The following is a 26,245-nucleotide window of genomic DNA, read 5'->3' as shown; positions in this document are numbered from 1 at the left end:
TGAATATAAACTAATAAAAACCGTTTTTCTTCTTTTCATCATTCACAAAATCATAAAAAATGCATTTTTACAGAATTGCAATAGAAGACATAACTTCAACAATTACGTATGTACTGTGTGCATTGCACATTGCAGTTGCAAACTCACCCGTCTCATGAAACTTATCAGTTATAGATAGGGTCGGAGGCTATCTAGGCAGGGACTCATTGTCCACACTGAACTCTCCCCGACTGAGATTCTCGCTAACACTCTAAAAAATGAGTGAAAAATCGTTAGTCGGCTAAACCTCGTTAAAACATTCGAATCGTAGCCAATAACAGAATTTCTCAGGTAGGGACTGTATCCTTATAATGTGGCTGTTGAACATTTTTTTCTCAATTCAGTTTCGTTAAGAACATAAAAAATGAGGGAACCCATCTTTTATCTTTTTTTCATTTAATCAAATTTTAGTCGGGAAAACGACTTTTCAATTGCCGAAAGTTCATTTTAAAACGGAAGAAAATCGCGCTAACAAATTTCGTGACGTCACAAGGATCATAGACCACCATGATACTCTCACTTGCGATTGTTTATATACATTCCGGTCGTACAGTGGCCATGATAAATAAGCCTCATTACACCCGTATTACCCCTCCCCCCTCCCCTTTTTACCCGTACATCCTTTTATGACGTCATAAGGATAAAGCCGCAATGAGAAACGCTCTACTCATCATCACAACTTTAAGCTCCTTTTAGTCAGTCAAAAACGCTGTTTCGAGCTTTTTTAAGCTCGAAAACGTGTTCCTCGCTAAAATTTGCAAATGTTCCACCCTTTTATTGAGCAACTCCAGGATCATACGAGAGCCCCATTATCATATGAAATCACCACGTAAACGCAATTTTTCGTGAAATGCTAGATAATATGTTTTCTCCTCAAAACATTCAGGGAACAAATCAGACAAAGGGAAGGAAGTCTTGGAATCTACTCCAAAACAGGGTAGGTATATGAATGTTTACAATTTCCATTGGTTAAATGGCAACACTACAAATGTCGTCATTTGTTTAATCTAACTGTCATTTTATCGGTGCTAAAAATACTTACTATTAATACCTTATTAAGGTGATCTCTAAACTTCTCATTGTGTGATTCGTTTCCTACGTAAGATGTTGAAGAGAAGCCATAGGACGTTTTTGAAGAACGCAAAAAGTTGCACAATCTGATCAGTGCTGCAAAACTCATAAGTTGTTTCTGCGATAAATCCTTCATAATCGATGGATGAAAAGAATAGGCGACCAGACGAAGTCTAAACTGGATGAAAACGTCACATGCTTTCTCTACAAAACCTTATGTAGAAAATAATTCTTAGAACGCACAGTGGATCGAGTCAGTCAGAGAGGTCGGACTTGAAATTCTTTACTAAAACTGCAAATTTTGATCTTTAATTCGCCACATTTTAAATTTTGAGGGATGCCTCTTAAAGAAACTTTCACGAGAAAACCAATGGAATCACTTTTATAACCTCAAAATTTTGTAAAAACGGAGTTATGAGCGTTTAAAGTTTCCAAATGTTGTCCGACCTATCCCATTGACTCGATCCACTGTGCAACGGGACGCTCGGAAATCAGCTCTCGAATGAGATATTAACAAGTACGTTTTTACCACAAATAAAATTGAAGTTAGATTATACAAATTATGTCATTTGTATTTTTGCCATTAAACTATTGATAAATGTAAACGTCTGTATCTTGTTCGGAAGTTGATTAACGGACATCCCGTTGTGCGATTCGTTTTTCTCGTTAGATTTTGAAGAAAAAGAGGGGTACATACTGCCGTGCTAGGGGAAAACGCCGTGTGAGCCTTCAGGCGTTGCTGAACTTCCCGTGACGAATCACTCATTTTCAAGAAAGTTCATGAATATTTGCGTACCAATTGAGGAGCTTTCCGGAAAAAGGGCACATACCGAAAAAACAAGTTGTGAGAAAAACTCATTTGAAGTTTTCATTCCTACTTTCTGGGCACTGATTATGACATGCATCGGAACTGGGGCACTCATATCAACGTTCATACACTCTAGAATGAATAACGACCATTGGTAAAACTTACACTTCTTTCCGTGTTGTGGGAGGATTTTTTTAACATTTTCCGTTATATGTGCCCTTTTTCCGGAAATGGACCGGTGGTTATAGGTTTTGGCTTTCAAAGCTAAATTTTCAAGACTTTAACGAGTCTCTAAACGAAAATGAATCATAATTTCGATCGCGAACGTGCGGGTGGATCATTTTCGATCATCGTTAATAAAAAAGACAGCAAAACACGCCAAAAAAACGAAAAATTCAAACCCACAAGAGACCATTACCAATTCAATCATTAATAATTGCAAAATTTCACGTGTCACCGGTGCAACGCGTAGACAATCAGTGCAACCCGATGATATTGTATTCATTAGGTAGTAGAATCAGTGCGATGCATCTGTATTGAGGGATCCTTACTTATATCAGTACCCATCACCTGCCTGCCTGCCTACCTGCGCGCTATATCTCCTCAACGTCTTGTCGCGGCGACCGTACCCAGGGGCAAATAGATGAAATACACCTGACTTAGCCTCACAAAATTTGGTCTCTTAGCTCCAAAAATTGATCAATTAAGCTGAAACTCGGGACATTGGTACATTAGGATGCGAGGAATCCGTTTCTGTCATTTCCGGAAAAACGGCACATACGCGTATTTGCCCTTTTCCGGAATGCTCTTCAATTCTAGCTGGAGCGCAATTTAGCTATGCATTCACAACTACGAAAATGTTGAAGGAAATCGACAAGCCTAGCGACCCCAGCGTGCATGAAGGCTATTGTAAGTGTAATCTTCCGTCACATTCTTACGGCGCAATGATAGAACTATTTGAACTCTCCGGAATGCGTGAGGTATCACGCCGCATTTGAAGGCGTTTTAAAAACAGCCAAGTTCCGATACCCGGATTATCGTTTTGCATAGTTCATATTATATTGTTTTCATTTCTAACCACTTGTTTATTTTTAATCCACGTATAAAAATCAAACATTTGCTATAAATACAATTCTAGCTGGAGTACAATTCAGCTATGCATTCACCACTGCAAAAATGTCGAAGGAAATCGACAAGCCCAGCGTGCACGAAGGCTATTGTAATTGTAATGTCCCGTCACATTCTTACGGCGCAATGATACAACTATTTGAACTCTCCGGAATGCGTGAGGTATCACGCCGCATTTGAAGGCGTTTTAAAAACAGCCAAAACTCGGGACCTTGGTACATTAGGATGCGAGGAATCCGTTTCTGCCATTTCCGGAAAAAGGGCACATACGCGTATGTGCCCCTTTTCCGGAATGCTCCTCAATTTCTCCGTTAATTTTGTTCAGAATATGGCCTAAATATTCTGAAAATTTCAGGGGAAAATATTCAAAACTAACCTCAGAAATAAATATGTCTTCAGAGGAAATTTGGCAACTCTCGAATGTTCACACGGAGTTCTTCCTTAGCACTGCAGTATAGTGATTTGATTAATACTTTGTCTGGTAGTCCATTCCGCGAAATCAAATAAGAATGTTGAATATAGCTTATTACCTGCATTTCTAGACTAGCACCCTCGTGGTAGTCTTATTTTTATGTCAGCGTGGTCCCAAACAGGTACCTAACAGAATTTAGAACCCAATGAAGAATTTGCAAGCGCCTAAAATTTGACGAATTTTGCGTTTTAGTGGAACTCACCGAGTGATCTGAACACAAGAATACCCTCACCGAAAAAAATAATATGCTGTTTTAGCATCTAGGATGTCATAAATGTGTCTGGTGATCCCGAGATGCTGTCTTTACTGCTCCCGCAGTTAATTTTACATCCTGCGAATGCGCATTCAACTGCGGGGGCAGTAAAGGCAGCATCTTGGGATCACCAGACACATTTTTGACATCCTAGATGCTAAAACAGCATATTATTTTTTTCGGTGCTTGGTTCATAAATTGAACAATTGGGCGTATTTATGCTAAAATGAACGATGTACATAGGGTTTGCATGTGAAATAGTTCCTTTTAGCATAAATAGTCCAACTATAGGATAAGATGTGGCAAAATTATCTGATCCACCTAAATACATGTGTTCAAATGGGAATTGTGACCAGATGACGTCACTAGGCGTTGCATTTTTTCACTTTTAAATCTATTTTGATGCCATTTCCCATAGCAGAGCAAAATTGAAAAAATACTGAGAAATCAGCTCTTTAAGCACTCTAAGATGAAGCAATAAAAAATTTGCGTGTAAATTCTCCATTGATTACACGGAAAATGTCGAATACTACGTTGGTACGTAATTCTGACTTTCCTTGATTGGTTAATGATTTCTTGATTTATCGCTTACTTTTCAGTCAGCGCAATGAGAGGAAGCCACAGTATGCACTGCCACATGATTTGTCACTGAATCGTCTCAATTTTTTACAAATACATGCTTGTTGGTACACCTATATTCGCGGACTGATGCTTGTTTGTCGTGTATTTCTCCGAGAGAGGGTCTAACGGGAGAACGATCCTCTCTTCAAACCTGCAATTTAAACAAGTTTATGACAATTTGTGCTGAAATGGCGTAAATCTGGATTAGAATCACCAATTATCTCAAGGTCTAGTTGGTGATTTATTGGCCTTCGATTCCGATACTTATACGGTAGATTGCAGCGGAAAGGAGAATTTCATCGAAATATTGCCAGAATGATTCGTTCCCGGTAAGTTTTGAATAGTGCGTAATTTTTGTGACTTGAAATTTATATTGATGAGTAAAACTATCCGTAATAAAACTGCAGATTTTGCATACAACCATAAAATGGATTCTTCATTAGTCTAAAATGAAAACGAAAAATTGAAAATCTTACAAAGAGACCTTTCCTCCCCCGACTAAAAACAAAAATCTCCTGGGTTAAACCATCGGAGGGATCTATTAAATTATATGCAGACAAAAGTAGAGGATGCTTCATCGATATGTTGATAGTGACAGTGATCTCGATTTGAAACTACACGAATATCTACCCAAACAAAACCCCATTTTTCTTTCACACTTTATGGAAGTTTCCACTGGCTTTTATTGCACTCAGGAAGAATTTGATGTTTAAAAGTAGAGAAACTTACATTAAGCGCAACATGTTTTACAATTTACACCAATGCACGTTTTTCAACACAAAAATGTATTTTTTTTCCTTTCAGTGAAGTCTTCATAGGATATACAGTTTTGAGACCACCAATTTATCTGTGGAAATTATTTAAGGCCATTACGCTTTTGGGAATGTTCACTCTATTAGCGAGTACTCCAGTGTCAGCAAGAGAAGTTATGTCAGTCGATCCAGAAACTCTTAGTCTCAAAAATCAGGACGCTATGATCGATTATATCAACAGAGTTCAGTCGTCTTGGACGGTAATAAAAGTTTCCATCATACCTAAAGAAAATGTAAACTTAAAAGGGTGGTTAAAATAGAAAACTAGTGCTTGAATACACTCGTGTTTAGAGGAATAGAGCAAGTGGCGTCAGTCAGATTTTGGGTAAGTGCCTTTGGCCTGCTTAAATCTATGGTCCTGCGAAGGTACAACGGATGCGGACCCAAAATCAAGGTAATGCGAATTTAGGACCCGAGTTAGATTATTTTCTCCGTGAAACGTGCGCATAAACAATATTTACTCAAAATGTCTCATACCGCAATTTTTCAACTAACTCTAGTCCTTAAATGGTAACCTCTCATTATAAGTATAGTGCACTCACTGGGACTGAAACAGACTTTTTTATCAACAAACTTTGCTTATGATAAAAATGACGGTACGACATACCTGCGGTTAGAAGCAGTGCAATTGTTAAAACTTACAGACAAAATTGCGATCGCTAAATTCGTTCTTACCTGAAACAGAAAGCGAAAGAAAAAAAAAGTATTAAAAATTATGTGGGAAATTATGAAAAATTATGAAAAAAACCCTCGAGTTTTATCTCTATTGACTTGAAATATCTTGATTTCCAGAGCGAGATAGATAAAATGCACATTATGAAACAAATACGCTACAAACAAATCTCTGCGGCGATTAAAGAGGCCTTAATGCTCGTTGTTTTTATTGTTAATTTTTACGGGTCACCCCATCTTTTAAAAGTCAACTCCATAATTGTGCTCAATAGAACTGGGCCCGAATTTTGTTGACAGGTTTGCGGTAGGCCGCAAATTGAGGTAATAAGTCGACTTCTTATTGGATCGATGATTTAGAGTTTGCACCTTTGAGAAACTAAGGATGGCTCGAACCTTCTACAAAAAAGAGCTGCGTAAAGCTTAAGCCTACAGTATAATTTTCCAGCCTTAAAGCCGAATCTAGAGGTTAGGGACGCGCCTTGCAGTCGACCTTGGCCAACGAAATTCGGACCCTGATCCATCGGTCAAAGGTGAGATCATACCTCTCCTGTACATTTTTTGCTGTTACGTAGGCAGGAAAAAATTTCCCCGACGGCGTGTCTGAAAGTTACTTAAAGCAACTTGCTGTGGCTCACCGTAAATCGGAAGAAGATTTATCGAGATCACCCGTTTGGAACGAGTCAAAGGATAAGGTGGAAGAACCTTACTCAGGCGCTGATCCACCGGCTGAGTTTGACGCCAGGAAAAAATGGAGCAATTGCGCCAGTATTTCTCATATTTACGACCAAGGCAACTGCGGGAGCTGTTGGGTACGTATACTACCCCAGTGTGGTTGGGATAAGGATAGAGGGAAATCGAGATCCTGCCTCTAACATTTTGGTGACGACTGGGGACTTTGGAAAATGAAACTACCGAATGCCACAAAGATCCGAGATTAATGTGCTTCATCATATGTTTCACCTCTACTAGGAGAATATTCTGGGCAAAGTTCAGGCTTTAAGTTGGATCGTTTCTCGTCTAAACAATAAAAAAGTCGCGTTTTGAAACCCCGCAATGAGATATGCGTGGTTTTGCACTTCAGCCATCGCAGTGGCGTGGCGTACTTTGCGATATATCGATTGATCTGCAATTTAAATCTATGGAAAAGGATCGATGATTATCAAGGTGTTCGCTGCGAACACCTTGATAATTGATTCTTTACCATAGCTTCAAATGGAGAAATATCGTTGATCGATCATTCACGCCACGCCACTGAGCCATATAGATATGAAGCAATATTGCAATAAATATTCATAAATTTTCTCACAAAAGAGTCCTGTCATTTTACGGCATTTTTTCTTCCTTTGGTCAACTAGTTGCATGACATTTTATGATTGACGGAACTTTAAATTTTCTTCGATTAAAAATTAAAGAATGGATTGTCAAAACGAAAAAATCTTGACCTAGCAATGTCCAATGCCTTGTTGTAGTTGCAAGTTTCAACAGGAACCATAAAATAACATTTTGCCACATAATTCACAGGTTCATTGGATTCTTCAATCTCTTCACGTTTGAAACGCGACAGTACACGTGTTTAAGTGACAAGGTTTCAAGTAAAGTAGCAATTCAAATTCATTATTTTTTCATTTTTTACAGGCAGTATGCTCGGCGGCCGTGATAACGGATAGAATTTGCATTACCACTAACGGTGCCTTCAAAGACACTATTTCAGCGTGGGACATTGCATCTTGCTGCGTGGAGAACAAATGCGGTGAAGGCTGTAATGGGGGCTCGCCCTTTAAAGCTTTCGAACACTACGTGAAAATTGGTCTAGTTACAGGAGGAGACTTTGGCACAAATAAGGTAAAAAGTGTTTTGCATGAAGTGAAAAAAAGAATGAATAATACTTGAATTCCCGAGGAATATTCCATGAAATTCTTGAAGGCTCTATTTATGAAAACTATGATAACACTCATTTTAAAAGGCTTGGTATATGAGCGGCACTCTGAAGTGATAAAAGAGAGAACGATATTTTCTTTAAAATGTATCAATTTCTTTTAAGGAGATTTTGATTTCCTTCTGCCTGCTATTTTCTTCCCCACCCTCAGTCCCTCAGTGGCATTAGGCGCAAGCACCCGTTGCTTCTCGAATTCATTCGGGAAATGTCAGATATTTTAATTTATATCCGGCCTTTTTCGGTTGATGACGTCATTAGCACTCAAGTTGATAACATCACCGGGAGATCCGTTCGTGACGTCAACGAGGCACTTGTTGATGGCGTCATCGGACCTCCTGTTGATAATCCTATATCTTTAACATCAACATCTTTACAAATGGTCTACATTTTGTAATTCGGAACTATAATTTCCGGCTCAACTGTAAAAACACTTATGTGTATAGGGGAACGAATGGTACATACGTTGTTCATGAACTGAGCCAGAAATTATGATTCCTAATTGCAAAATGTAGTCCATTTTAGAATAGCATTTTCGTTGGATACATTTTTGCTCAAACCAATACCTGCCAACCCGTGTTTCTTTCACTGTGTTCTATGAGGAGGAGATTAATGAGCGTTAAAACAAAATGACTTTATTTAGCATTGATAGTCTTAGTTACAGAAAGTGGGAAGAGCGGTTCATAAAGTTGATAACAGAGTATCAATTTCTTCACGAAGAAGGTTAAAATTACATCAATTTTGCTGGTTGCAACAATCGTGTGGAAAAATGTTTCTAAAACGCAAAATAGACGCAATGTATTGGCAACTGTGAGATTTATTCAGTGACACAAATCGATGATCACAGATCTGGATTGGCGATATTGTAATTCGGAGACATTTTGCCTGAATTAATTTAATAAATATAGAAAAATGTGTAGGGGTGCATGCCGTACGAGATAAAGGGTTGCTCTCACCACATGGGTAAAAATGGAAAATATCCGGATTGTCACAGTTACAACGAAACAGTGGTCCCAAAATGCTTGACGAAGTGCCCTAATACAAACTATAAGATTGCGTTTACCAAGGACAAACATTTCGGTGAGTAAACCATGCTAAAAATTGGGTGGAAACCAAAGGAACTAACTTGAAAACATCCATTTTTCCTCTTCAAAATTTCATCAACTGTTCAAAGTACATAAAAATGATTTTCTTACAACTTTTAGTTTTGAGAACTAAGTGAAAAACAAAAAGTGTACTTTCCACTGAAATCGCTTCTGTGAAATCACGATTTCTTTTAGGCCATAACTTCTAAATGATTTAACTCGCATTAAAAGTTAAAGAGCTTTCTAATGCTTAAATTGACGTATACTATAACTTATCGACGGTGAAACTACCAAACCACGTATCTCGTTTGCGGTGTTTAAAAATCTACGCTCGCATTTTATTTTTTTGAAGTAGACCAAATCAATATCATTCCTTGAAATTTTCACAGAATTTCCTCCGCACGAAGAGGAAAAATCACAGAAATTTTCAAGACTGGACGTTAAGTAGTTTTTCATTTAAAAAATAAAGTATGACAGGAATTATAGTCTATATTATTAGTTCTGACAACAGCCCTGTGCAGTTTCCAAGTTTAAAAAAGGATAAAATACTCTTATATATGCAAAGGCAATACTTTCCTAATCGACAGTTGTGGAATTTAATTATCTATAAGAATTATCAGTCTCACAATTATCAATATTTTGAAATTTCCTGAACTCAATAATGGAATATAATTATTCGTCAGTATTATCAGTCATAAAATTAATATTTTGAAATTTTCTGTAATAATAATATTAATTTGCTCTAGGGAAACGTGTTTACACAGTAAAACCTGCTGATCTCAAAAAGGAGCTGTTTACACTCGGACCGGTTGTAATGGCTTTTGAGGTCTTCGAGGACTTCTATCTGTATAAAACAGGTAATACATTGTTTTAACCTTTTCACTATCTGCATCAAACATTATCGTATTTTCGAGAAACAGAAGCGGATTAAGTAGATCGGTAACTTTATGGCTTTCCTTCGTTTAAACCTGTGTTGCATAGTATGTATTACCATGTGCATAGTATCGATGCATAGCATTACTAGTTCTTTTTTATTTTATAGTTCATTTCACATAGCTCCTTTTAGCATAAATACGTTTAATTGATACACATGAATTGCCACGCGAAACTGCAAGTGGTGACCGTCTTTTGTCACAATATTTCGGGGGGGGGGGGGACCCTATAATTGACGGCACCTATTCGACAAACCTAGATTTTATAAGTATAAAAGTTTTTTAGAAGTTATAAGTACCCGAGAGACGGGTTTGTAGATAACTTTTTGATGTGAAACTCAGAATTTTATGAACGAAAATACGATGGGAAGGTATCTAAGAAATAAAGATTCACTCCAACCATATAATGAGAGAACGAAACTATTATGGATTTTTCCAGGGATATACCACCATACAACTGGCAAATCAATGGGCTGGCATGCTGTAAGGATAGTCGGTTACGGCGACGGCTACTGGCTGGCCACCAATTCCTGGAATCCCGAATGGGGAGACCACGGGACCTTCAAAATAAAGAGTTTCGCGAATGAATGTTCAAGTGAAGAGAACGGTTTTGACGCAACTGAACCGAAAATATCATAATCGCACCACTGCTCCACGAGCTATATCTGCATAAACGCCTTTTGGACTTTTCGCAGAGCCATGCATATTTAAACTTTCTCTTACATTAAAAAAAAATCAATAATTAAATGAAAAAAAGGATAATAAAAGTTGATACGAAAAAAAAGAAAGTGTTATTATTTCGCCCAAAATTAAACTCTCCTCCTTCTCTCAAATAAAAAGTTTTCAAAATTTTGATACAATTTAATTATGACTGAGCTACATTTAGCAACATGAGACCAATTATATTGGCTCTACCATGAAATCACTTATTAATATCGCAAAAGTGATGGCGTGTTTGTTCCTATCTTGACCCAGAAAGTTACAAGCTATGTAAAGTAGAAAAAGTCCCCTACCGATTATTTTTCAAAGAATCATTTAATCTTAAAATCTAGGTTAATTAGAGTAAGTCTTAATCATTTGACGTTGTGCACCTATATTCAAATTTTTTAGAAAAAATTTAACGGTCAATTTCTTTTCTTTTCACATCGTGTGAAAAAGGAAAAGTATGAGTACTATGCTGCTGATACAACTCGATAAAGGAGGAAAAAGAAACATAATCACGGTCAATTTCTTCTCAATAAATTTATAATGGGTGCAACTTTTGAAGCGCCGGAATGGAATTACGTGTTTTCCGACTAAGAAAAGTAGTTAAACTTATGTTTGCTGAAAGGAACTTATTGGTGAATTCCTCATACTTTGAGTTTATGTTATGTGATAGGAGCGTGTTATTTGATTCTCCAAATGGTTGATCGGATCCTTTCTTTTTTGCCTTCTCCCCTCTTTCGAGGAGAAAAAATAATTTGTTTGTAGGAACAAAAAATATTAAACATTTCATAATGAACGTCCTGGTAAAAAATGTCTTGCTACTTTGCATGATTCATTAAACATTAGAAATGCATTTCTGGCTAAGTTGTGATCAAAGAGATGACGTCATCGATTACGAATGCATCTTGCGCTTTAAATCACAAGCTACAAACTCACCCATCTTCATCAAAAAGGTCTGCATCGGAAATTTTGAATCTCTTTTTTTAGGCACTACACAATCTAGGTTACACTTGATTAATGTAGCATTTTTTGTGAGATCGGCTCATTCGAGAGCAGGTACGGAAAAACAACGGAGCTCCCTCATGACGTGCATGAGAGACTTGGCTTTCAACGATATCCATTTTTTCAACAGATTTATTGCCCCAGATCAAATTAGCTAACATTGCAAATTAACGATCATGTGTTGGCTGCTTTCATTTTAAGAGCCAAAACTCTTCATGAATTTGCAAAGTTTGAACGAATTGATCCTGCCAATGTTCACACATCTAGACTACGTAAATTGATTTTGCATAGACGTAGGTGAGTTTTTCGTTCTCGGTTCGAATTTCGTTAGTTGACTGCAAATACTCTTGGAGGAGGTTAAATCCAAGAGCGATGTGTTTTTGGTAGGTTTGTTATACTCGTAGCTCTCATGTATGTAGTACGTGTTCGATATAAAACTTGCAATTATGTCAATGAATAAATGGGCTCTAATTAAGTTGAAGATACATATACAATTCGTCGCTTGGCTGACAAAAGGGCGTAACTACAATTTGAAATGAGCCTGAGAAAGCACTGAGTTACATGGACAACAGGGCTCATCGTCGAGTGTAGTTACGCCTTTATGTCAGGAAGGCGACGAATTTTACAGTTTAAGATATAAATATATGACTTCTGGAGAACCAGAACAAAAATTGTGCTCATTTTAAAAATATTTGAGGAGAGTTGAAACCATGCCATACAAAAAAGAACGCACTTATATTTCCTCCTTCAATCCAGTGATCCAGAGATATTGAGGACATAATAAATTTAATAACATTTAAGAAATAATAAGTTTATAAGTCACTCCCAGCAAATGAAGGCATCTTTGGATCCAGGAATATCGTTGTTGGGTGACAGTAAAATGCCCTAGGTCAAACTAATTTTTTACAGCTTGTCTGTGTTTTTCATTTATTCTCATACTAGGTACATTCCGATTTTCATGTTCAATCGCAAAGAGATGTATCATCAGATAAGTAATCGAAAAATCTTTTTTTTTAGATCGGTATAATTTACTGACACAAAATTATGATCTTTCAAAACCGAAATGAATTATGATGTGCTGTTTTTAGTGAATTCGAGAGAAATTATGCAGTTTCAAACCCCGCTAGTTATCTTCCGTCCTTGTGGGAGGTCTTCTTTTTTTGGGGGGCTTTCAGCTTTCTTTCAGCGTCGGCAATGGATATTGTTTCCAGACACTCGGAACGTTATAGTCTTAAAAATCAGGATGCGATGATCCATTACATCAACCAAGTTCAGTCATCGTGGACGGTGAGAACCATTTGCTACATCAGTACACAATTTTAAGAAGAAGTGAAATTAATGATCTGAAAATAATGTGACTTACTTCTTTATCTAATTAAAATTAACGAATGATTTACAATTCTAACAAGGACAACTCTAGAAAAGAGGGCAGTCCAATTGCACTTCTTGTGAATTGATGGGGGTTTTTCCATGACAAAACTATTTTCACATGTGCAAGGTCACATAAACTTCAATTACGAGACACTATTAACTATGAGCAGCGTAACAAATAAATGAGTAATTTTGTATTGTTTGTGAAAATTAAGCACAAAAACATGGTATAGGGATGTCTTTTATCGGATCTATGAAAGAAATAGGCTCACATCCGCATTAAAAATGATGATTATACGATGAATCCTTTAAAAAAATATACTGGAAATACGATGGGATAACATTTAAAGGAAAAACGTTGAAACCGAAACTAAGTAATACCATCTTGAACATTGTGAGCCTGCACACTAAAGAATATAAATTAGAAAAATTAACGCACTAAAGAATAACATTTTACCATAAATGGATTTCATCGTTACAATGATGTAAATGGACAACAGTGCAGCTGCTTCTGGTGTGGTTCGTAACACCACACTGAGGTGGAGGCCTTTTATTGGTTGATAAGTAAAGGACGGCGTTTCTTTAGATATGGCAACAGTGCAAAGGACTGTAACCTCGAGCAGAAGCATTGATCTTAATAGGTAGATATACTGATGTAAGCAGGGTAACGAATTCAAAGCTGGTTCTTTGATAAAAAGAGAAACAAATGCACGCGAGTGGGATTACGAAAAAGCATACAAATGTAGCGCGTAAATGTTTTATTTGGAGTCATTTTTCTTTATTTTACTCGGAGAGTCAAAGCAATATACAGTGGAAATCCACTTCAATTTTGGTTAATTTCTTATGAATGTAATTATACTTTTTCACACACACACTCTTCAATTGACAACTCTCTGCTGCTCCAAAAATAAATGGATAAACATTCTAAAGGGTGCATGCTGTCGACTCAATTTATTTTGAAAATGTCAAGCATATTTTTTTTTAAATCTACTGAAATACCAATTTAAATTACGAATAAAATTCTCTGATAAATATAGGAAGAAAGCGCTCACGCATTTTCAGGAAAATATGACAACGTTCGATTAATGATGTGCCGTTTTATATGATTACGAAGTTGGTCACTGATCGTAGCGCCTGGATGCAACTATTCGTGCTCAGAGGCTGACCGTATTGCATATACAAAATATTGAAGGCGCTCTAATTTACTCGCATGACTTGGAGCGCTACTCATGCCCTGTCCTGCTGATTCTCTTCCAGTTCGAGCATAAAATCGACTAGTTTCCTCTTTCTTATCCTTTTTTTATCCTCCTTTTTCTCGCCCCCCCCCTCCTCCTTCTTTTTCTTCTTATCCTACTATCTGTTTACGTTTGGTTACATACCTGTTTGTCTAGTAATGTCTAGCCTTAATTCTAATGATCCAGTCAACGTTTTATTTAATCCATTTGCAAAGAGCTTTTGAGCGACTGTTTTTTTGTTAATCAATTTATCGGTATCGTATAGGCTGGGAAAAACTTTCCCGATGACATCTCCGAGGGCTACTTAAGACAATTAGCCTCTGCCTGGCTCCCAGAGGAAAACGATCTACCAAGTCTACCAGTTTTAAACGCCCTCGATGACCCTGCTCACACGGGTGCTGACCCACCCGCGGAATTCGACGCAAGAAAGAAATGGACTAACTGTCCGAGTCTTCTTCATATCTACGACCAGGGAAATTGCGGTAGTTGTTGGGTAAGTGTATCAATCCAGGCTATTTACTTTTATTTTTGTGTTTTATCATCAGGTTAAAAGTTTCATCATTAGTTCCATAATTGTTTTCCTTTTTAAAATAGAAAGTTCTATATTTTGAACTAATCATTTTGGAAACGAACTTGCATATTATGAGTATTCATATTTCCATATGTGGAAAGTGCCGTTAGGTGTTGCCATGATCGTGCGTGGTGTCTAAAGAACCTAAACGTCTTCGCTTCATCGGCCTATATCTTCGTTTCCCCCCACGAAATAACGTAACTACATATCAATGTTGCGAAATTTCCCCTTGCAAATTGCAATTTTAACTCTAGGATCTTGAGCACATCTAACTGAAAATTTTAATGATTGTTCGTCTGATCTCATGTAAAATCAGAGAAATTTTGAACAAAAATTCCACGCATACATTCTTGTAAAAAATCGAATTCTTTGAGTCAATTTCACAACCTTGGAATAGAGTCACACGTATCTTCGTCTTGAAAACGGCGATTTGAGAACTTTGCTACAAAAGGTCTTATTTTTATAACAGGATTTTTTTTCTCAGGCCCTTGCTTTCCAGTTGAATGGAAAGGAAACTTCTTATCAATGTTGGGAAATTTCCCCTCGCAAATTGCAATTTTAACTCTAGAATCTTGAGCACATCTAACTGAAGATTTTAATGTCTGATCTCATGTAAAATCAGAAAAATTTTAAACGAAAATTCCACGCCTACATTCTTGTAAAAAATCGAATTCTTTGGGGCAATTTCACAACCTTGGAATAGAGTCACGTACCTTCGTCTTGAAAACAACGATTTGAGAACTTTGCTACAAAAGGTCTTATTTTTATAACAGGATTTTTTTTCTCAGGCCCTTGCTTTCCAGTTGAATGGAAAGGAAAGCTGCTTAGTCTTGGCAATTCTTGGTGGCGTTTACCAGGTTTTGAATTTTCAGTCATTTTGTTTGAGGTATTGCAAGAGACTGCTAGCAAAGGACCAAAATTTACTCCATTTTGCCTGATTCAAAAAGTTCCCTTAAGTTGCAGCCGATTTTGCCGACAAAATTGAATAGATGGTTGGTAAAATAACTCATTTCCGTTCCATTGATTTCAGGCTGTTTCCGTAGCCTCTGTCATCACGGATAGAACCTGTATCGCGACTAATGGAGCATTCAAGGACTATATTTCAGCCTGGAACCTTGTATGCTGCTGCACGGACGAAGAAAAGTGCAGTTCAAGTTGTGGCGGCGGCTACAGCGCCAAAGCTTTCGAATTCCACGTGAAACAAGGGATTGTCACCGGCGGAGAATTTGGGACCAATCAGGTGAAGATGTTGTCAGTGATTTAAACTACACAAAAAAAAAAAAAAAAAAAAAAAAAAAAAAAAAAAAAAAAGGATATCAAATTAACACAATATTGGAAAATGAGCAAAGAACTCCAAAAATTTGTCTAAATGGCCCGGGCAGTTAACTTAACATCGTCAGAGTCTGAAATTAAGCGGTTGACTTGAACGTTTTCAGTTTTCGCTCTTTTTTTACAATCTGGATGTTAATTCAATATCCGACGTAATTAAAGATGATGTAGATCGGAATAAAATCATTCGCAGAGATTCTGTGATCAAATTAGGACATTATTGAATTACAATATTTCCTCCAGAACTGCTTAACTCCGGTACAACAGTAATCCCATGATGTTTGAGAAAAGAAGTCCATTTTTCTAAAATATTTTGGCAACGTTTTGAAAGAGTCGAATCACCGGATACTAAAAAAAGAAGGAAAGAAAGAAAAAGAGGACTAAAAAAGAGGAGAAAATTGGATTCTCCTTCAATTTTGATACAAAGAGAAGGTAGAACTCATTTTTGGAGGTTTTGAAACCTGGTTGTGCCGACCATCATACGATACAGTCTTATGGTGTTTATGTGGAAAATGTCCTGCGTGATTCCTGGAAAAATTCATTTTTTCTATTCCTGAGATTAAAAGTGAGAAAAGCGCCTGCAGTTACCCCTGCTTATCAACTTTCTTGTCAATGGAATCATTTTTTGAACTGTGGGGAATGAGGGGCAGTAGCTTCTAACATTTTCGGCTCAAAGGAAAACGTTTAACCATGAAAAAATATTTGCACTTGGTCCTACTCGTAAATCACTCACTTGTTCAAAGTAAACTTGTAAAAGTTGAACAAGAAATACATGCATCTCAATTTGAAACTGTCTTTCTTTTTTATTTCCACGTTTTATTTGCGATGGATAAACTCAGAGACATTTTCTATTTTACAGGGCTGCATGCCGTACCAAATAAAATATTGTTCTCACCACATGGGCGATAAAGGGAAATATCCTAATTGTAAAAGTTATAACGAAACAGTGGTTCCAGTTTGTGTGAGTGAATGTCCCAATAAAGGCTACAAGATACCAATGAACAAAGACAAGCATTTTGGTAAGTTAACTGACACGACAGAGGATTTAAAAAGTAATTCTTAAGTTACTGAAAAATACTTGTTTCGTGAGCTTTTTCCTTCTCATGCCTTTAAATGACATTTAAAATGCTGGTCAATTATTTGCTTGTTTTTCTCAGTCATGCAGGGTCTGATTTCCGAATCAGAGCTAATTTCATTGTGTAATAATTGTTATGAAGAATTTAAAACTATAAATGGCAACTGAGTGAAATTTTCAATAACGTTAGGAAGACAATATTTCTGTGTTCAGCATAATCCCCAAAACGATTTGATTTCAGCTCCCACAGTTGAGGCCTGATACCGAAATTTGGTTGAGCTAAAAGCTAGTAATTCATGGAGGGATGATAATTATCAGTAAATATCAACCTCTCATAAATGGATTTCAAACGTTCGAAAGTAGTGAAATTAGTTTAATTTACTCTACTTTTCTTGTCGCCTTCCTCACTCTATTCATCGCTAAAAATGAATAAATTTTAGATTCCGTGAAATACTTAGTTTGAAAATGAATGAAACGAGTTTTTTTTTCAATATTTTTAGGGAAACGTGCTTACCAAGTGAATGTTGCTGATCTCAAAAAAGAATTAGTTGAAAAGGGACCAGTTACGATGAGTTTCAAGATATATGAGGACTTTTTTCTTTATAAAACAGGTAACCAAAGTTTAAAAACTTTTATCAATTAAAATAATTACACTCCAATCGCGTCTAATCTTGGTTCAATTTAATGAATCTGGAGAGAAACTTATATTATACATCTACAACCGTGGAGTCGTACTTTAAAAAATTTGAAAAAACTAGCATTTACAACAATATTGCTTTATAAAAAAGTTCTCTACTCTTACAAAGAGGCAACCAGGTCTCTCTAGTCTCCAGGTCTCAGGTAATCTACGAGGAAAAGTATGAGGTATGAGGTAAAAGTATGAGGGTAAGAAGCGGAAAGTTAGCCAGACGGAACCAACACAACATGGAGATACACCAAGGGAGAGGATGCGCATTGATGACGGCGCAGAGATACAACTATTCGTACTCGATGGATGTCCGTGTTGCAGCTGCAAAATTGAAGGCGCGATGGCGCGAGGCATGACTGTAGCAATGCTCCGCTCCGTACTGCTAATGAGGTACCGTTCCACGAGGGTAGTCCAGGTTCTTATGTTCAAAAAAAGCTTCCCGTGGAACGGTAAGTGAAGCAAGTGTGGAAAATATCTTAATCTCTTCATTTCGATGCGTAAAAAAAGAATTTCGATGTTGTCAAGCTCAATTTTGCGTCCAACCCCCCAAAATCAAGATGGCGGCCAAAATGGGGGCTCGGGGGATGAAAATTATGGAATTTGATTTTGATGTCATGATTGGGGTCAATTCTTATGTAATTTTGGTCGTAGAATCCGAATTTGAGGTCCAAAATACTCTCCGACCCAAAGGGATGCCCCAAATCCAAGATGGCCGCCAAAATCTCCAAGATAGGGTCAAAACTGCGATACGTATGTAAAAGTGCCAAGTAGGGTGTCCTTGGTAGGGTTCTTTGGGTCGGAGATTTCACCTATGATGTCAAAAACTTACCACGGATCCATTGAAGCCCAAAAAAATCAAAATGGCGGCCAAAAGGGCTGCCGTTGCGGGGTGAAATATTTTGTTGAGGCAAACATCGTCGAATGAGGTGTCACTGTATAGGTTTTTTGGGTCGTAGATTCCAAAAATGAGGTCCAAATAACAAAATAAGCTGATAGAAGTTCTCTAAAAGCCATAATGGCTGCCGCCCAGGCATTGAACGCGTTTGAACAGTAGGGTGTCCCATTTTGGACGTTAAAAAAAAAAAAAAAATGCGAAATCCAACAGAGATACCTGCCAAAAAGTTGTCTCATAGTTAGAAAAAAAAGCTAAAAAAATCTCAGGGTCGTAGCTAAAGTTTGAGTGGTCCCGCAAGGTACTTAATATGTTTCACCGATTTCTCATTTTGGCAATCTTGGCGATCTTGCTGATTTTTTTTCGGTAAATGCAATCGAGGTAAAAAGTCGCAAATGCGGATAATGAGACTTCTGATACTATATTTTAAGAGAAAAATAACGGTTTGGACCCACGAGGATCAGAATCCCTCGTTCTTAGCTCTCAAAATGCAAAAATCAGCGATTTTAGCATTTTGTAGTCAAACCGCTGCTCGACCGTCGCTCGACTTAAATGTCGCGGCATTTGACGCGCTGTTTCACAATGATCCCATTGTAGGAGTGAAAAGTCCTTCAAGTATGTTCATTAGAGGTGTAAGAGAGTCACTTTGACCAATTTTTGTTGCTTTTAAACATTGAGCTCATCGTTTAAAATGTTTTTTATTTTTTGTTTTTTTTTTTGTTTTGTTAATATAATTTTCCTGTTTTTCATCATTTTTTAAAATGGTTTAAAAAGGCGAACAATATACGTAGATGGTCAAATACTTCCTCTAAAACAGTTTTTGGATTCAAAGCCTCCCAAAAAAGCCGATGTTGCCATATTTTATCCCCGGAAAACACAAAAAACCGAGTACCTATTTTAGTATTTGGAGGCTGTTCCTCACCGAGCTCATTGAGCAAATTTCAGCAAACCTTGAATTTTCATACGTTATGACCAGATTACTAGTGATTATGTACATGTGTTTATCTATACAGCCTCCCACCGCGGCGCGACGTTGCCATATACCATCGATAAAATTCGATAGAAATCCGCGTTTCCTTAGATTTGAGCCATTTTTTCGGATATTGCACATGGAATACATATGGGTCATTCCACGTCAACGCAACCAAGCTCGAAACCCGACCCCCTCCGATTTGGCTGAAAATTGGTGTACGGGGTCTTTATATCATATTAAGAAACCTATTTTGAAGGGTTTTCCCATCTGACGCCCCGTTCGCGAGATATCGACCCCCAAAGATGGGGTGAATTTTAGCGGTATTCAAAACAGCCCGTTTTAGCGATTCTCATTTTCTCGACTCTCCTCTCTTTGACTCTCCATAGCGAGACTCTTTATCAATCCATCATGCTTTGAAAGAGTGTTTCTAGACCACTTTTTCATGTAGATTCTGAATATGCCATTGAAATTGAGCTTAGAATTATTTAAATGGCCGTAATTCAGGCTTTTTTAAAATTTACTATTTCTTTGCCATTCAATGTTCAAACTGAAATATCCAAAATACAGTCTCTCCGATTTTGTGTGAGTTCTTCATAGAACAGTGCATAGAGCGCGCTAAATATGCTCGTACAAGTAGAGTAACATCCTCGAATTCTTTTTTAGGGGGTCCGGCCCTTCCCGCATTGCAGGGTCCAGCCCTACCTTCTTCAGGACCCAGCCCTACCTTCTCCAGGGCCCAGCCCTATGTGGTTAGTGCTCGGCCCCGCCTCAGGTAGGACTAGGCCCTGAGGCAGGTAGGGCTGAACCTTAACTTCAGCATGGGCCTGCCCCTTCGATGTTTAGGTGAAGCAATTTTACCTACCCCGGGTGTAGGGCCGACCCTGCCCCGCAGGTCCTAACCCTAAACTCGTTTTTTCCGTGGAGATAGAAGGGGATCATACCTTGTGCCAATATCTATTATTTTAAGACCCTGCGCTTATAGACGACCCATTTCTTACGATTTCTAGTCATGATGTTTGTGCACGAGGATGCGATTTTCAAACATTGACCGTGATCTGAGGACCATAAAGAAACAGTGCCACATTTAAAAAACACGGGTTCTCAATGCTGAATTTTTGCCCACCCTTAAACCTAGCCCCCCCCCCCACCCCCGTCCTTTTGGAAGGGTACCGATTGCTAAGAATGCTGCCTCGTAATTTCCCCATTTTTTTCTCAAACCGCAAAATGGAAATTCCTCTACCCTCCCAAAGTCCTTCAAGGAGTTTGCACTCCCTCGGATTTGGAGACATCACAAACATCATGCTTAGAATTCGTAAGAAATGGGTCGTCGATAAGCGCAGGATCTTAAAATAATGATTATTGCCACAAGGTATGATCCCCTTCCATCTCTGAATACTGTATTTTAAGTTTTACATAAGTATTCCATGTGCAATATCCGAAAAAATGGCTCAAATCTAAGGAAACGCGGATTTCTATCGAATTTTATCGATGGTATATGGCAACGTCGCGCCTCGGTGGGAGGCTGTATAGATAAACACATGTACATAATCACTAGTAATCTGGTCATAACGTATGAAAATTCAAGGTTTGCTGAAATTTGCTCAATGAGCTCGGTGAGGAAGTTTTTTTCCTGTTTTAGAGGAAGTATTTGACCATCTACGTATATTGTTCGCCAAAGGAGTTCAATTTTGGTGTAAGATGAGTCGCCCTTTTTAAACCGTTGACGTGGAATGACCCATATGTATTCCATGTGCAATATCCGAAAAAATGGCTCAAATCTAAGGAAACGCGGATTTCTATCGAATTTTATCGATGGTATATGGCAACGTCGCGCCGCGGTGGGAGGCTGTATAGATAAACACATGTACATAATCACTAGTAATCTGGTCATAACGTATGAAAATTCAAGGTTTGCTGAAATTTGCTCAATGAGCTCGGTGAGGAACAGCCTCCAAATACTAAAATAGGTACTCGGTTTTTTGTGTTTTCCGGGGATAAAATATGGCAACATCGGCTTTTTTGGGAGGCTTTGAATCCAAAAACTGTTTTAGAGGAAGTATTTGACCATCTACGTATATTGTTCGCCTTTTTAAACCATTTTAAAAAATGATGAAAAACAGGAAAATTATATTAACAAAACAAAAAAAAAAAAACAAAAAATAAAAAACATTTTAAACGATGAGCTCAATGTTTAAAAGCAACAAAAATTGGTCAAAGTGACTCTCTTACACCTCTAATGAACATACTTGAAGGACTTTTCACTCCTACAATGGGATCATTGTGAAACAGCGCGTCAAATGCCGCGACATTTAAGTCGAGCGACGGTCGAGCAGCGGTTTGACTACAAAATGCTAAAATCGCTGATTTTTGCATTTTGAGAGCTAAGAACGAGGGATTCTGATCCTCGTGGGTCCAAACCGTTATTTTTCTCTTAAAATATAGTATCAGAAGTCTCATTATCCGCATTTGCGACTTTTTACCTCGATTGCATTTACCGAAAAAAAATCAGCAAGATCGCCAAGATTGCCAAAATGAGAAATCGGTGAAACATATTAAGTACCTTGCGGGACCACTCAAACTTTAGCTACGACCCTGAGATTTTTTTAGCTTTTTTTTCTAACTATGAGACAACTTTTTGGCAGGTATCTCTGTTGGATTTCGCATTTTTTTTTTTTTTTTAACGTCCAAAATGGGACACCCTACTGTTCAAACGCGTTCAATGCCTGGGCGGCAGCCATTATGGCTTTTAGAGAACTTCTATCAGCTTATTTTGTTATTTGGACCTCATTTTTGGAATCTACGACCCAAAAAACCTATACAGTGACACCTCATTCGACGATGTTTGCCTCAACAAAATATTTCACCCCGCAACGGCAGCCCTTTTGGCCGCCATTTTGATTTTTTTGGGCTTCAATGGATCCGTGGTAAGTTTTTGACATCATAGGTGAAATCTCCGACCCAAAGAACCCTACCAAGGACACCCTACTTGGCACTTTTACATACGTATCGCAGTTTTGACCCTATCTTGGAGATTTTGGCGGCCATCTTGGATTTGGGGCATCCCTTTGGGTCGGAGAGTATTTTGGACCTCAAATTCGGATTCTACGACCAAAATTACATAAGAATTGACCCCAATCATGACATCAAAATCAAATTCCATAATTTTCATCCCCCGAGCCCCCATTTTGGCCGCCATCTTGATTTTGGGGGGTTGGACGCAAAATTGAGCTTGACAACATCGAAATTCTTTTTTTACGCATCGAAATGAAGAGATTAAGATATTTTCCACACTTGCTTCACTTACCGTTCCACGGGAGTACATAAGAACCTGAACTAGGGGAGAAAAATCAAAACACGAGACCCGAATCCGTCTCCATTATCTTCGCCTGTGTTGACACTCGAGTTTTCTTTTTTTAATTTTAGGTCTGATTATTTTTATAAGGATGTATTTGTATACCTATATCTAAAACTCGTAAGTGCCGGCACCATAACTCTGATTTTATGAATTTATGCATACTGTTCTTTAAATTTTTCAGGAGTATACCACCAAGTAACTGGCAAAAAATTAGGAGGGCATGCTGTGAGGGTGCTTGGTTACGGGACAGAAAACGGCGAGAGCTACTGGTTGGTCGCCAACTCCTGGAATCCTGAGTGGGGAGATCAAGGGCTTTTCAAAATTAGGAGTGGTACTAACGATTGTAACTCTGAAGAAAATTTTCAAACATCGGAACCAAAAGTTTAGGAGGAAATGGCCACCGTCTTCTGTGTGCAATAGCCCATCTTCGCCTTCGGGAGCTTATTATAATCTGTTCAAATAAAATTATTTTCTCCGTATTCGTTATCCGTATCCAATATTTGATCGATTTTCAAAATGAAGATATATGTATATATCAGTGGCGTGACGTATTTTGCGATTTATCCATTGATTTGCCATTTAAACCCGTGGACAAGGATCGATAAACAGGGTGTTCGCCACGAAAACGTTCATATTCAATTCTTCGCCACAGCTTCAAATGGTAAGATATTGATAATCGAACCTTCACGCCTGGCCTGTGAAATATACGGACAAAAAAATTGCTCTTGATCAAATTAAAGCGATTTACTTTCAACAAAGTTCGAATATATTCATTTGGGATCAATCCTTAAGTTTATGCTAAGTTTGGTTGGAACCTTATTAAAAAGCTTCTTACGTTGTGACTAGCTTCCTCATCCGGAACTGATGAGAGAGTATTATGGGATGCATTACTATGGTCGATGTTGATAACGTCATTATAGTTAAGTCATTCAAAGCGCACGATATCTTATGTAGTATTTTGATCTAGTTTCATGAAAGAGACGCAAATAAATATTATTTTAGAGACACCTAATTGCATCTAGAAATTAAGGGAAGATAAGCTGTTGTTGAAATTAGACAAAAATATGTTTTTATGACGTTCTCTCTTGGCACAGCAATACTATCATCCACAGCAAAAAAATTAGTAACGCCAGTAAGGATTTGGCACTATTATTCCGCTCATAATGTTCTATTGCGAGAAAAAACGCTCACACCCATGATTTTTTTCATCCGGCAGACTTGTATGTGGTATGACCCAACTACTCTAAAATTATGGAAAACTCGTTGTTTTTCCTTTGATAAAACATTTAGTCAGAAATAATTGAAAAATCTACATAGGAGCTACGCCATTTGGACGTATTTCTATCAAACGGAACTATGTGCATTAAGACATGAGCCCTGAGACCCGTAAGAATATGTGCATAACAGGGCTCACGTCATAATGCACATAGTTCCGTTTGATAGAAATACGTCCATTTCTAAGTCTTACAGTGCAGTATAAGTCGGCTGTCATATCACGGGCAGGAAGAGGACACCGCGCCAACCTCACCGCGCTCCAAGCCATGGGAGTCATCATACGGTGTCAATCGATACGTTTACGACCGCTCCACGCTGTCAACGAAGAACCTCGTAACTTCCACGTAAATCCTCGGTACATTGGTGGTTTCAACCGAGCGGGGGCGGGGGCGAGGCGGGAGGTGTCGGGATGACCAGCCGACTTGGCAGCCGTAAAGGCGGCCGCCCTGCTCTCTTGCCCGACTCCGACATGCGATCAGACCGCGATACGGCCTGAATTTAAATCAGATTTGTCACTCCGCAGATATTCCTGACGTGTCCACCGTCTACGCCCGGTCTCGTCTCTTCGTTCGAGTGCCGGGAAAGAGTATCATGGCCCGAGAAAAGAATCGGTCTATAATGTATGATCTTTCACGGAAGGAAAAAGGAATCTTGACAAAATTCAAAATTGTATAGCTTTTTGTTGGAAGGGGGTCAGTTCTGAAACTTATGAGTCCTGCGGCCCAATTATTGAAATTCAAGCGATTCAAGCAAAACAAAGCGATAGACAAGGAAGACATAAGGGATTATGGAGCTATATCCTATTGGTTGAAATGGGTGGTTCCCATAGAATAAGGGAGAAAATTGATGGACTACCTATCGGATCCCTCTTGGGCTGCCGTTATTTAGTCTATTGCCAACCTCCTTTGTCCATTGCAATCACCCGCTTCTACCAATAGGATCCCTCCATACCTTGTTTGTCTTCTTTGTCTATAGTTTTTTCTATCAATTTCAATAATCGGCCCGCTGGCGTCCTGCGTGATCAACAAAAGCCAGGCCTCATGAGTGTTTGGACTTAAGATCGTCTAACAGAGACCACCAGTTAAGGTGATTGTAAGGCAGAACTGCAGGAATAAGCAATCAGCAAGATATCGAAAACAAATTGAATGAACAATTTGAATGTAGCAAAACGGTGGTCTGTTTTTGGCAATAATGGCTTCAAAAACATCAAATCATGTGCGCTGTCACACTCTCAAACACACAACACATAAATTTATAAACCTTTAGTTAAATTGTGATCAGAATTTTGTAAATGTTTCCATTGCCATTGGCAAATATGAAGATTTTTATTTAAGTGGCTCCAAAATATAAAATAATTTGTTTTTAAAAAATGGTGACAAACTCAGTGTGACCATCGACTCGACTTCGCATTTCTCTAATGTACATAATTTTAAAATTCGAAGATAGTCAAACAAAGCAGAATAGAAAGTGAAATTCGTACACCGGTGGGCAGTGCGATAACGTGTTTTACGACTTTTCAGAACTCAATAATGATAAGAAAACCACAACTGTTTTAAGTGTAGTCGTAAAAATCGGAGCTCTTCAATCTAAAACAAAACTGGTAAAAGTTTGGTAATTTTTTTATGGCCTTGTTTATTCAACTCCTTGAGTCGATCTCTCTGGCCATTAATTTTTATAAAGTTTGAAGTCAAACAGATTTAATAGCAGTCCACCTCGACTTGATTGCATTGTTCAGTTCACGTATATAGCTTCTTACACCTGCTGAATTCCACTTTCACCAAAAATCAGTAACGTAAAACTGAATCACGAATGTCTCCACGCGAGTGGACGAGTTGGCGTCGAAGCTAAAAAGAACCGTTTAAACTGATTTTTTGTGGTCATTTGAGTCTTGGGTGACCAATGCAGCCAATTATCTATTCCTTGAATGTTATCTAAAACATTAAGAGGC

General features: G+C 38.1%; 2 protein-coding genes across 3 annotated transcripts; both read left to right on the top strand.

Moving 5' to 3' along the window:
* Positions 1 to 4,475: 4,475 nt before the first annotated feature.
* Positions 4,476 to 10,623, top strand: LOC109031695 (cathepsin B-like cysteine proteinase 4). 2 transcript variants are annotated; one of them, XM_019043367.2, is made up of 7 exons: positions 4,476 to 4,721; positions 5,197 to 5,404; positions 6,449 to 6,685; positions 7,512 to 7,718; positions 8,730 to 8,889; positions 9,641 to 9,751; positions 10,266 to 10,621. In XM_019043367.2, exons 1-7 carry the CDS (start codon positions 4,708 to 4,710, stop codon positions 10,463 to 10,465), a joined length of 1,137 nt encoding a protein of 378 aa, XP_018898912.2. In that variant the 5' UTR covers positions 4,476 to 4,707; the 3' UTR covers positions 10,466 to 10,621. The 2 variants fall into 2 exon arrangements, with proteins under 2 accessions (XP_018898912.2, XP_018898920.2); XM_019043375.2 differs by lacking the exon at positions 6,449 to 6,685 and having other exon boundaries at positions 4,537 to 4,721; positions 10,266 to 10,623.
* Positions 10,624 to 11,360: 737 nt separating this feature from the next.
* Positions 11,361 to 23,501, top strand: LOC109031725 (cathepsin B-like cysteine proteinase 4). The gene is made up of 7 exons (XM_072300827.1): positions 11,361 to 11,916; positions 12,622 to 12,820; positions 14,405 to 14,632; positions 15,741 to 15,950; positions 16,899 to 17,058; positions 17,615 to 17,725; positions 23,204 to 23,501. Exons 1-7 carry the CDS (start codon positions 11,906 to 11,908, stop codon positions 23,407 to 23,409), a joined length of 1,125 nt encoding a protein of 374 aa, XP_072156928.1. The 5' UTR covers positions 11,361 to 11,905; the 3' UTR covers positions 23,410 to 23,501.
* The last annotated feature ends 2,744 nt before the right edge of the window (positions 23,502 to 26,245 follow it).

This window comes from Bemisia tabaci, chromosome 5, assembly GCF_918797505.1.
Source record: "Bemisia tabaci chromosome 5, PGI_BMITA_v3".
Lineage (NCBI taxonomy): Eukaryota > Metazoa > Arthropoda > Insecta > Hemiptera > Aleyrodidae > Bemisia > Bemisia tabaci.
This window is presented reverse-complemented; position numbering and strand designations above follow the sequence as displayed.

What these genes read in the sequence shown, in the direction of transcription:
- LOC109031695 (XM_019043367.2), top strand. An exon ending in GAGTTCAGTCGTCTTGGACG is followed by an intron (nt 5,405 to 6,448) that starts GTAATAAAAGTT and finishes GCTGTTACGTAG; the next exon opens with GCAGGAAAAAATTTCCCCGA. An exon ending in TACCAAGGACAAACATTTCG is followed by an intron (nt 8,890 to 9,640) that starts GTGAGTAAACCA and finishes AATTTGCTCTAG; the next exon opens with GGAAACGTGTTTACACAGTA.
- LOC109031725 (XM_072300827.1), top strand. An exon ending in GAACAAAGACAAGCATTTTG is followed by an intron (nt 17,059 to 17,614) that starts GTAAGTTAACTG and finishes CAATATTTTTAG; the next exon opens with GGAAACGTGCTTACCAAGTG. An exon ending in CTTTTTTCTTTATAAAACAG is followed by an intron (nt 17,726 to 23,203) that starts GTAACCAAAGTT and finishes TAAATTTTTCAG; the next exon opens with GAGTATACCACCAAGTAACT.